This window comes from Penaeus japonicus, unplaced genomic scaffold (assembly GCF_977035675.1).
Source record: "Penaeus japonicus unplaced genomic scaffold, GWHDUDI00000001_assembly GWHDUDI00000037, whole genome shotgun sequence".
Lineage (NCBI taxonomy): Eukaryota > Metazoa > Arthropoda > Malacostraca > Decapoda > Penaeidae > Penaeus > Penaeus japonicus.
In genome coordinates this window covers 17,364,502-17,377,001 of record NW_028234439.1, presented here as the reverse complement: position 1 = coordinate 17,377,001, position 12,500 = coordinate 17,364,502, and the positions used below count along the sequence as shown (strand labels likewise).

General features: G+C 40.4%; 2 protein-coding genes and 1 pseudogene across 5 annotated transcripts in view; all 3 read right to left on the bottom strand.

The window, feature by feature from the left end:
- Positions 1-12,175, bottom strand: part of Mondo (MLX interacting protein mondo) — a 121,281-nt gene extending 109,106 nt beyond the window's left edge. For 3 of the 4 annotated variants that reach the window (XM_043021041.2, XM_043021042.2, XM_043021043.2), the window contains exon 1: positions 11,721-12,174. In XM_043021041.2, the coding sequence (XP_042876975.1) occupies positions 11,721-12,046 (326 nt within the window). In that variant the 5' untranslated portion in view covers positions 12,047-12,174. Of the gene's footprint in view, positions 1-11,720 lie in introns of all 4 variants that reach the window. The other variant, XM_043021040.2, reaches the window with a different exon arrangement.
- Positions 7,495-10,989, bottom strand: LOC147467216 (uncharacterized). The gene is made up of 3 exons (XM_086532123.1): positions 10,980-10,989; positions 10,061-10,763; positions 7,495-9,894 (listed from the first exon to the last, which is right to left on the bottom strand). Exons 1-3 carry the CDS (start codon positions 10,987-10,989, stop codon positions 9,009-9,011), a joined length of 1,599 nt encoding a protein of 532 aa, XP_086388249.1. The 3' UTR covers positions 7,495-9,008.
- The window catches only part of LOC147467215 (uncharacterized), an 8,182-nt pseudogene continuing 7,757 nt past the window's right edge, over positions 12,076-12,500 (bottom strand).

The window sequence follows — 12,500 nt, the reverse complement described above, 5'->3', positions numbered from 1 at the left end:
CCAAAACAAACACACAGACCAATGAAGAGAATCTTGAAAAACAAACAAACAAACAAACAAAATCCACGGACATAATAATCAATACCCGAACACCGCTTACTTCCGGATTACTATCACATCGGATTCACGCCTGTCGACAGACGATCGAGAGACGATTAAACGATCAGATTTAATCGTTCCAGTTTAATCGTTCCGGCGGTTTGCGGTGACGGTATTAAGCCCCGTTACCGACGCGCGTGAACATCGTGAACTCCGGCACATTGCAAGGAGAGAGAGACACGGCGTTATATGCCGTGTGTGTGTGTTTACGAGAGACGGCTGGCTAGTTCTCTCACACACACCCACGCACGCACACACACACACAAACACAAACACACACATATATACAGACGCTCGCTGGCTTGCTGGCTGGCTGGCTCGCTCGGTCACTTAGTCTGTGGATCTGTTTCTGCCTTGATTCTTCTTCTTCTTCTTCTTCTTCTTCTTCTTCTTCTTCTCTTATTTCTGTTTTCTTATCTTCTCTCTTTTCGTCACTCTTTTGTCTTATTTTCTCTTTCCTGTCTCTCGATCACTCTTTCTATAAATTTATCTTTCTTTATCTGTATCTGTATCTGTATCTGTATCTCTCTCTCTCTCTCTCTCTCTCTCTCTCTCTCTCTCTCTCTCTCTCTCTCTCTCTCTCTCTCTCTCTCTCTCTCTCTCTCTCTCTCTCTCTCTCCCTTCCAACCTTCCATATTATGCACGCACGCACGCACGTACACACACACACACTTTCTCGCAAACCTTGGTTACACAGACGATACCTCGACTTAAAACACAAGAAGAAATCTATTCACAAGGTTAATTGCGTGAAGAGGGGGAAGGGAGAAGGTTGGAGGGGGAGGAGGGAGGAGGAAGGAGAGAGAAGAAGGGAGAAAGGAGAGAGGAGGGAGGAGAGAGAGAAGGGAGGAGAGAGAGGAAGGGAGAAGGGAAGAGAGAGAAGGACGGAATGAGAGGTAGGGAGAAGGGAGAAAGGAGAGAGAAAAGAGAGGAAGGAGAGAGGAGATGAGAGGAGGGAGAAATAGGGGCAGGAGAAGGGAGGGAGAGAAATCCACCAGGGGACGTGGCCTGGCAGCGTAAGAGGGCACGTGAGACTGGTTGGAAGCACCAGCACGCCCCCTACTCCGCCCGTCTGGACACCCGAGGGGTTGTCTACAGGTGTCGCAGTTCTATTTCTTTAATGCTATTGGATCTAGTGGTGTTGGTGGTGATCAGGATTTGTGATATTGAGAGAGAGAGAGAGAGAGAGAGAGAGAGAGAGAGAGAGAGAGAGAGAGAGAGAGAGAGAGAGAGAGAGAGAGAGAGAGAGAGAGAGAGAGAGAGAGAGAGAGAGAGAGAGAGAGAGAACAGTATCAGGGAGTAGCTGTTAACCGCATAGAGGCATGGACTAAAAAAAAGGGGTAACCAAGTGGTTAGCAAAAGAAAGAAAGAAAGAGTGAAAGGTAAACAGATAGAGATAGATAGAGATAGAGACAGAGAGAAATAAAGAGAGAGAGAGAAGAGCCTCAGTGAGTAGCTGTTCACACCATAGAGAGAGAGAGGTATGGGTTAAAAAAAAAGGTAACCAAGTGGCTAGTCTCCACCATATGGCTGGTCCCCCTAAAGAAAAAAGAAAGAAAGAAAAAAAAAAATGCACGCCATGATAAGTAACACAACATACTTGATTCACTGACCATTCTACACTTATCGTAGTCCGGTGCCGTATTACTTGTCTAACTATCGACAAATAGTTAATACCATGTTACGCTAGTTTCCCATCTACTATCATATTTTCGGCACCATACTACTAACCATCGCTGTCTTACGTGTTAATCGTATTGTAATGGTTAATAAACTATTGATTTCGATTATGAACGGAAAATAAACACCCAAAAAGAGAGAAATTTCCGATTGATAACTTTCGAAGTAAATGCATTGCTGTTCTTACTGAAATCATGAAAACAGACAGGCCTGTCTCTCTCTCTCTCTCTCTCTCTCTCTCTCTCTCTCTCTCTCTCTCTCTCTCTCTCTCTCTCTCTCTCTCTCTCTCTCTCTCTCTGTGTATGTGTGTGTGTGAGTGAATGACTGAGTGAGTGTGTGTATGTGTGTATGAGCCTGTGTGTGTGTGTGTGGTATGCGGTATTATAATAATACACACACAAAAAAAAGAAAGAAAGAAAGAAAGAAAAAAACCGTCCCCAAACTTCACTAAATAACAAGACGAGAGCGAACCCTTTTGCATGCAGGCAAGCAGTCGATCCGAGAGCGTTTTAAATACCCTAAGGCAAGTCTGCGAGCCTGGCGGAGGACACACACACTCATACACACACATTTTCGAGGTAGCGTAGACAACAACACCGCCTCCAACTTCTCTTTTCTCTCTCTCTCTCTCTCTCTCTCTCTCTCTCTCTCTCTCTCTCTCTCTCTCTCTCTCTCTCTCTCTCTCTCTCTCTCTCTCTCCCTCCCTCTCTCTCTCTCTCCCTCGCTCCCTCCTTCCCTCTCTCTCTCCCTCCCTCCCTCCCTCCCTCCCTCCTTCCCTCTCTCTCTCCCTCCCTCCTTCCCTCTCTCTCTCTCTCCCTCCTTCCCTCTCTCTCTCTCTCTCTCTCTCTCTCTCTCTCTCTCCCTCCCTCCTTCCCTCTCTCTCTCTCTCCCCGTCCCTCCTTCCCTCTCTCTCTCTCCCTCCCTCCATTCCTCTCTCCCTCCCTTCCCCCCCCCTCTCTCTCTCTCTCTCTCTCTCTCTCCCCCTCTCTCTTTTTCTAGAGACGCATCGTAATGATCCAAAAATTACGTGTGCGACAAAGACTCGGATTCTTGAGCGAAGGCCAATGTGCGTGGGCGCAGGCTCCTTTTAGGGGGGGGGGGATACAAACCTAAATATAATAAAAACAATAATCATAATGATGGGGGTGCTGGTGGCGGGGAAGGGGGTGGGTTATAGGGTGGGGTGGGGGGGAGCAACCTGATTAAGTGAAGGAAATGTACATATTCAAAACATAATTGTCTCACGGGAAATCTCTCATGGGCCCCCGACCCCCCCCCCCCCCCACCAAAAAAAAAAAAAAAAAAAAAAAAAAAAAAAAAAAAAAAAAAAGGTAAACAAATACGCTTATATTTGTACGACCACGGCCGCTCAACACACGTTACAAACGAGCAATACAAGGTTACTATATAGTCGTTAACATGAACTTCCCCCGGTGCATTCTGATGCATTTCGTGGCGTAGCTGTGTAAAACACACACACACACACACACACACACACACACACACACACACACACACACACACACACACACACACACACACACACACACACACACACACACACCTATGCCACTAACTAAACAAACACCTACAAATATATATGATTTTTATTATGGAAAGGAGGAGGGGGAGGGGGAGGAGGTGGAGAAGGGGGGGAAGAAGAGAGGAGGATGAGGAGGAGAAGGAGGAGAAGGAGGAGGAGGAGGAGAAAGAGGAGGGGAGGGGGGGAGGAGAAGGATGAGGAGGAAGAGGAGTGGGAGGAGGAAGAGGAGTAGTGGGAGGGGGAGGAGGAGGAGGAGGAGGAGGAGGAGGAGGAGGAGGAGGAGGAGGAGGAGGAAGAAAAGGAGATGATGATGCACAAGAAGAAAATCATATGCAATACTCTCCTCAATCACTGTCAATATCTTCACTATCACCATTAGTTGGGCCTACATGTAATAAACGACTGCACTAAAGCTTGACAGCCCTTTGACGCTTTGATTTGCCTCTGAAGCAGATCTTAGAAAGAGAAAGTTTCAACAACAGCCTGAGCAGGATTCTATTTATAGCACAGGCCATTTAATGCATCTTAATATATATCCAAAGTGTTGCAACATGGAGGTTAATTGACAATAATCCAGGCTTATGCTTGGTTTATAAAATAAAATATTGCCTGACTGTTCAAATGTAATAACTAGGCCTAAATATGCTATTCATATCATAATAAGCTCTTATTTAAAAAAATTTGACTTGTGATATTTTTTTCCCCCAACCATGGAGGAAGTGGACAGGGGGGATTGTATCTGGTGTTACAATAAGTACATAAAATAACTGTTACAGCCTATGAACTGTTTCCATTCACCTCTCACCTTCTGTTGATCAATTCATTTCCATGCGACTCTTTTGTCTTTGGTCTTTGAAAAATACAATGTGTCACCGATCACTGGTTAACTTTGGTAATATCAATAAAATGCTAGAGGTATAATATACATGGGCGCTGGAGCCAACACTTACAATATCCATCAAGCTATCACAAAGACAATAACCATAATGATTGTGATAACAAAGATAACCATAAAACATGAAAATAACAAATGATGAACATTCATACCTGTCACATTTTCCTTTACTTTGCTTTCCTAAATGAGAGGACTTGGTGATTTCCTTGGATGAAATGAGAAAAGATACCACAAACATGTTGTTAAGAGCAAAAAAAGTTACATGCTGAAAAAGCTTTGTGTAAACATATCAATGCTTGATCTTCTATAGCAAACCTTGTTCTATATTAGATACGATCATGCTTAGCTTATCTGTAAAATGGATGAATGGTCATTGCAATACGGTTCAATGACTGTAATAAAGGATAATGTAATGTGTGTAATAAAGGATAATGCCCAGAAAAATATTTTACAGAAGATAAGGCTGTTTATGCAACTCAGGTGGGCTTAGTCTACTTATTATCAATGGGTAGGTAAGGTCATCATTTTTTACTAAATATACTAATACCCTCACAACTCCTCCGGATAGAAAAGAGTTACTTCAAATGCTGAAGGTCTGTGATGTTAAAATGCTTATGACTATTATTAACTAAGACCTCTCTTTTGTAGAGTATTTTTCCTACATTCATAAGTAGTGTAATCATTCTGAAATTTGTGGTGGCTCATTACATTGCTGTATTGTAATACTATATTGTTACCATTATATATACACAACACCCATATTATGAGACTATATAAAGGACCCATATAAAGCTATATAAAGGACTCTACATCTATGGTACTGAGGTATTAGTGTCTTGCCTATTTTATCTGTAATGGTAAAACCTTTCATCTGAAATGTTAACTCGCTGAGTTTTAAGGCAAACAAATATTCAGAGAAGGCATACTTGCTTTAACATTTAAATACCATTTGAAAAAAAATCAATAATGGAAAAAAGAAGGGACAGCATAACCAACCCTCAGTGACTTTCAAAACAAGATTTTTTCCCCTCATAATAATATGGCCTGTTTTCTATCCAAATCCAAATAACCTTGGCATGGTCCGTGATGCATGGCTTAAAATCTCGATATACTTGCTTTAAATCAGCTGCTAGCTATGGTCTATGAATCCCCACTTAAAGCAAAGGTTAAGGAACCATTACTACCTATATTTAGGTAAGACACCTTGTATACCTCACTGGTGATTTATCATCTAATAAGGAGCCAGTCCAAGTGCTTTCTTGCCAAAATAGTGACAGCAGGTGTCGTGGTAGCATTTGTCAAATTATATATATATATATATATATATATATATATATATATATATATATATATATATATATATATATATATATATCATATATACATATACACATATACATATACATATATACATATATATACATATATATACACATATATAAACATATATATACACATATATACACACATATATATACACATATATACATATACATATATACTCACACACACACACACACACACACACACACACACACACACACACACACACACATATATATATATATATATACATACATACAGTATGTATTAAGTTTTCTATTAGAAAGATGGTACTTGTATAAACTAATGACTTTAAATACCCCTCCAAAAAATTCATAAAGAAAAACAGAAAAAAAGAAAAAAAAGAAGAAAAAAAAGAAGAAAAGAATAGAGAGAGTGAGACAAAAAAATGGACAGTACTTGTTGATCTCCATCTAATTACATAATACTCTTCCATGAACAGATTACAGCTTCTTTCCTTATAGTTTGCCACTCTTGATAAGACCTCTGGTGCTCCTTAACTTTATCATCTTTTGTTGTTATCATTAATTGAATAAGTTGAAGCTACTACCACTTATGGATGTAACATTATTTAGCTGATTTTTCCTCTAGATTCATGGATAACCAAAAAGTATAATGGTAGTACCTAATTTCCCATTGACAACTGCTTCTAATCCTACCTTGCATCTATGTTGACTAGACAGAGGAGGAAATAATAATAACTTGTTATTATTTTCTTCAACAAATTGCAAAAATTTCTCATTTACCCTACATATTTATTTAAAAAGGGGAGGGCATAATTACCCATTATCATCCCATCCTGTGATGTGTGATGAATTTTCATACTTCTTTATTTCTCAATCCATTAATCATCACATCTACTTGCTCTTCTTACGATGATTGTTAAACTTGAATGTAAACATTCAAGCCATTATCGAAATTAGTAAAAGCTGTGGCTTTCCAATGCTCCCCAGCCTGATCCGTGCCTTACACTTTATGGGTTATTGAGAAGTGAAAAGTTAACTGTATATATAAACAAATTCAAAATCTATGATACAATGACACAAACTTTAAACAATATTTCAACAGACTCGCTCATCAAAACAAGCTTTAATTAATGTTAATCGAGACACCAAACACACAATAAACAAGCAATTTGATTGCCAAAGCTATCATAAAAGAACTTAGCTCCTCACAATGTCAGAATCTATAAGACCTCAGAAACACTTCAGGATTCTTCATCATAATCATATCAATCATGGTATAGCCTAAATAAGAGTAGATATTTAACCTGTTATCTGCCAGCTAAAATGAGGCTTTGGCCAGTTACTGCCTGACTATTATTTGTTCACATTTTGGTTAAACTACTTAAAATGATCTAAAAGCATTGTAGAGACCAATAACATTTGATTATCAAGACTAGAAGTTGAAAAATATTAATATGACCAATTCAAAAGATGCTAATACCTGTCATACATCTATTCTGTTGGGCACATAAATAGCAAACATGAGTACCCACATCATTTTCTCTGGCCTATGTTTGGAACTAGAGAATATGACTGTCTGATGCCATAGAGACAGTTTAAAAGAACAACAACAAAAATAAATAAACAAACTATTGATGACTGGAGGGCATATTTACATGAATTGTCAACTGTGCTTTTATTTGATAATTTTCTTTTACATATGGATAGATCTACTGTGGCTTTGTCACCGAGGATACAATTGAGAAGACTACCTGACCTCACCAGTTTATACCATTCCTTTGATTTTAGTGAAAAAAGTATTTTATTGATCTCATTATAATTATCACAACAATGAAAATAATGATCATGATTGTAATGATACTAATATAAAATTAAAGGATAGAAAAGAAAAGGAAATAAAAGAAAAAGGAAAAACAGAAAAGAAAAAGGAAATGGGTATACAGATGAGGTCAGATAAGCCTATGCACTTGTGGAGCGTTGTATATCTCTGTCATCAATGGGTTAAGTGAAAACTTGTTTACTTATGTCCATGATAAAAATAACATAAGTTTCCCAATCATTTTCTCTATCCTATGTTGGGAGCAAGGAAACAGGAATTTTTGCCTATTTGATGTTAAAGATAGTTTAAAAAGGGAAAAATTAAGAAAAATTAAGCCTAACTGAGCAAAACTAAATGAGATTCAACTGTATACTCTATATAGGCCTATATATTAATAATCTAAATCACAAATTCAAGACAACCCTACAGAAAGATCAAAGAAATAGAATTCCGACTGACCCATAGGCCTAACTCTCTCTGAAATTAAGCCCAGCATCTCAGCCAAGTTTGTATTTGGTTCTATTATTAAATTATTAAAAGTCATGAAGAATTTTGTATTGACACTTTTTTTTTCTCCTTGTTTGTATATATCATTTGTCAAATCTGTTCATATACTGGAATCATAATTGCTATTTCCATACATTTGTTCCTTTCGGCTAACTGTGTAAAAGGGATTTAACCTTTCTGCTATGGGCAATTCTTTTTAATTATATTCAAAATACAGGCTATCTACTCCTTCTGTAACTAGAGCAGAACAGACCTGCAGTAGTAAAATAATAACATAACTAAAACAGTAATGATGATGGAAAAAGTAAATATACTTGCTAATAATATTGATGACGTCATAAATATTAATAACATTGATAATGACAAGGATAAATGACGAAAATAGTAATACTACACATAAAATCAAATCAAAATAATCATAAAAAAATACAAGGATCATACAAAGTGACTAAGCAATCAAACAAATAAACAAACATACTTCAAACAAACATTTCACTTGACTACAGAACAGTTATCATGTGACCTGGCCTAATAGTATGGCATAGGCCTCTTTACACAATACAAGAGCCATAAATACCTTATCACCTATGATGATATGCCTATCAGTACATCCTCTGGCATACTTTTACTCTCTCTCAAATCGAATATCAAAATTCCGATCATAAACAAACAAACCACTCTTGTGCAATCAAATAATCTCGATAATCAATAAAATACTTCTTCTCACCATACTAAAGAAGATACAATTCTAAATCAAACTGTACCCAATGCTGGGTTCATTCATAAATGCAAATCATTATGGAAATGAGATGCCAAGTATGTTCCTTTAGTACATTAGACCCAAATTATCTCCCTTGCCAAAACACTTCCCATTCAGATTCTCTTAAAACCTAATTACGTCTGAAACAAACTTATATTGTCGACAGTCTTCCAGTTGCAAGCACGTCTCATCGATCAATCAATCACGGCAGAATAGAACCCTGAATCAACCATGTGTAATGACTGCAGATAAATCCTCACAAATATCTATTGATCATGGGGAGGTGATATTACATAACACCCTTTCTCCTGGATGCAATAAATATTAGACTCTTCAATCACTTGATTGCATGGAAAGGGTCGTAAAGTGGTCAGTGTGAAGATATGCATCGTCTATCAATATGAAGAACTTAATGACAGGATGTGCTTCAAATGGAAGAGTGTGTGTGTGTGTGTGTGTGTGTGTGTGTGTGTGTGTGTGTGTGTGTGTGTGTGTGTGTGTGTGTGTGTGAGTGAGTGAGTGAGTGAGTGAGTGAGTGAGTGAGTGAGTGAGTGTGTGAGTGAATGAGTTAGTGAGTGTGAATGTGTGACAGAGTGTGTGTGTGTGTGTGTGTGTGTGTGTGTGTGTGTGTGTGTGTGTGTGTGTGTGTGTGTGTGTGTGTGTGTGTGTGTGTGTGTGTGTGTGTGTGTGTGTGTGTGTGTGTGTGTGTGTGTGTGTGTGTGTGTGTGTGTGTGTGACAGTGTTTGTGTGTGTGTGTGTTTACGACAGTGTGTGTGTGTGTGTGTGTGTGTGACAGTGTGTGTGTGTGTGTGTGTGTGTGTGTGTGTGTGTGTGTGTGTGTGTGTGTGTGTGTGTGTGTGTGACATGTGTGTGTGTGTGACAGTGTGTGTGTGTGTGTGTGTGTGACAGTGTGTGTGTGTGTGTGTGTGTGACAGTGTGTGTGTGTGTGTGTGTGTGTGTGTGTGTGTGTGTGTGTGTGTGTGTGTGTGTGTGTGTGTGTGTGTGTGACAGTGTGTGTGTGTGTGTGTGTGTGTGTGTGTGTGTGTGTGTGTGTGTGTGTGTGTGTGTGTGTGTGTGTGTGTGTGTGTGTGTGTGTGTGTGTGTGTGTGACAGTGTGTGTGTGTGTGTGACAGTGTGTGTGTGTGTGTGACAGTGTGTGCGTATGTATGTGTAACAGTGTGTACGTATGTGTGTGTGTAACAGTGTGTGCATGTGTGTGTGTGTGACAGTGTGTGTGTGTGTGTGTGTGTGTGTGTGTGTGTGTGTGTGTGTGTGTGTGTGTGTGTGTGTGTGTGTGTGTGACAGTGTGGGTGACAATGTGTGAGTGACAATGTGTGAGTGACAATGTGTGTGAGACAGCGTGTGTGTGAGACAGCGTGTGTGTGTGTGTGTGTGTGTGTGACAGTGTGAGTGACAGCGTGTGTGTGAGACAGCGTGTGTGTGAGACAGCGTGTGTGTGTGTGACAGCGTGTGTGTGTGTGTGTGTGTGTGTGTGTGTGTGTGTGTGTGTGTGTGTGTGTGTGTGTGTGTGTGTGTGTGTGTGTGTGTGTGTGTGTGTGTGTGTGTGTGTGTGTGTGACAGTGTGTGTGTGTGTGTGACAGTGTGTGTGTGTGTGACAGTGTGTGTGTGTGTGTGTGACAGTGTGTGTGTGTGTGTGTGTGTGTGTGTGTGACAGTGTGTGTGTGTGTGTGACAGTGTGTGTGTGTGTGACAGTGTGTGTGTGTGTGTGTGTGTGTGTGTGTGTGTGTGTGTGTGTGTGTTGTGTGTGTGTGTGTGTGTGTGTGTGTGTGTGTGGGTGTGTGTGACGGTGTGTGTGTGTGTGTTGGAGTGTGTGTGTGTGTGTGTGTGTGTGTGTGTGTGTGTGTGTGTGTGTGTGTGTGTGTGTGTGTGTGTGTGTGTGTGTGTGTGTGTGTGTGTGTGTGTGTGTGTGTGTGTGTGTGTGTGTGACAGTGGAAGTGCGTGTGTGACAGTGGCAGTGAATGTGTGTGTGTGTGTGTGTGTGTGTGTGTGTGTGTGTGTGTGTGTGTGTGTGTGTGTGTGTGTGTGTGTGTGTGTGTGTGTGTGTGTGTGTGTGTGTGTGTGTGTGTGTAACAGTGGCAGTGAATGTGTGTGTTTGTGTGACAGTATGTGTTTGTGACAGTGTGTGCGTGCTTACATGAGTGCCAGTGTGTGTGTGCTTACATGAGTGTCAGTGTGTGTGTGCACGAGTGACAGTGTGTGTGCACGAGTGACAGAGTGTATGTGTGGCAATGTATATATGTGATAGTGAGTGAGAGATAGTGTGTGTGATGGGAGTGTACAACTGTAAACATGCACACATGAGTGCATATATCAGCATACATTAGCACATGGCTGTGTACACCTACATGTGTACATCAGCAGATAGAAAAAAGCATGACAGTGTACAGCTGCACACACATCATGGGGTGATCACATGTACTGGAACCTATACTTCCTTATATAAACATTACATATCACTAAATTACAAAATCATTTATAAAGACATGTGATGATACTATGGAAACGATCATACTAAAAAAAAATAACAAGGAAATTAATAAATACGCCAAATATGAAAATAAAACATATCATCACGACAGAGCAAACAAAAATTAAAAACAACAACATTAACAATGGGCAATAACAGCTATATCAAAACAATAACAATAACGTTTTTGTTACTGTTTCAGCACCACATTCACATTAACGTTATTAAGAACTAGCATACATAATAAGCCTCACTGACTAAATCACTCACCCAAACACATTAGCAAAACACACATATCAACATCCAACCAACAAACGCCCTCACAAACCACAAGATACAAACACACACAAACACAGACACAGACACAGACACAGACACACACACACACACACAGACACACAAACACGAACACAAACAGACACAGACACAGACACAGACACACACACACACACACACAGACACACAAACACGAACACAAACAGACACAGACACAGACACAGACACACACACACACACACACACAGACACACAAACACGAACACAAACAGACACAGACACAGACACACACACAGACACACACAACTTGACAGACCAAAAAGTCCTTCCTTCCTTGACGCACCTGTAGGCAATGGACATCGTTTTGAAGAGCTTGGTGAGGGAGCTGTCGATGCTCACTGTCTCCACTCTGCTGGCCCTGTCCATCCCTGTGGCATGGTAGGTAATAACCCCCTGGTCTTGCGCTTCCACCCCGGGTCCTTGCAGGGTGAAGCCACTGCTGACGATCCCTCCGTCGCCAGGAATCTCCAGGAGGACGTTCTCTTCGTCATCCTGGGCATCAGCCTCGAAATCCGAGACCATGAAGTGCCCCGAGTGGATCACCTCTTTCTCGCCTTTTCGCCCCATACTCACACTTGTACTCGCGCTCGCTGACGTATCGGCCGTCATATTACCATTATTTGAGGTTTATCTTGAGATCACTCTTCGGCCTCATCACTTTTATTCGGGCTTATAGCACTGCCGATCCGATTCTCACAGATTACCTGTTCCGACTGAAGGCTGATGGCGACTTGACACTGTTGCCAACCTCTCCTTCGGCGGGTGGATTCAGCGCTAGAAATGAGCATCTTTGTGCTATACTTGGATGCTGAGCGAGATCGAAAATATGAATTATTGTTTTTTTTTTTTCAGCGGCTTTTGGTGTATTTATTTTGTGTGGAAATATGCTTTGGATGTGACTGTACCATGTGAATAAAAATAATTTCCTGACCACATACTACAGTATTCAAGCAATTTCGTACGTGAGCAAGTGTCATTACATCATAATCAATATTGAATGTTGTGCTTATCGAAAATGTCTGTTTTCTGTAACACATTGCCTATTGCAAACAGATAACATAAA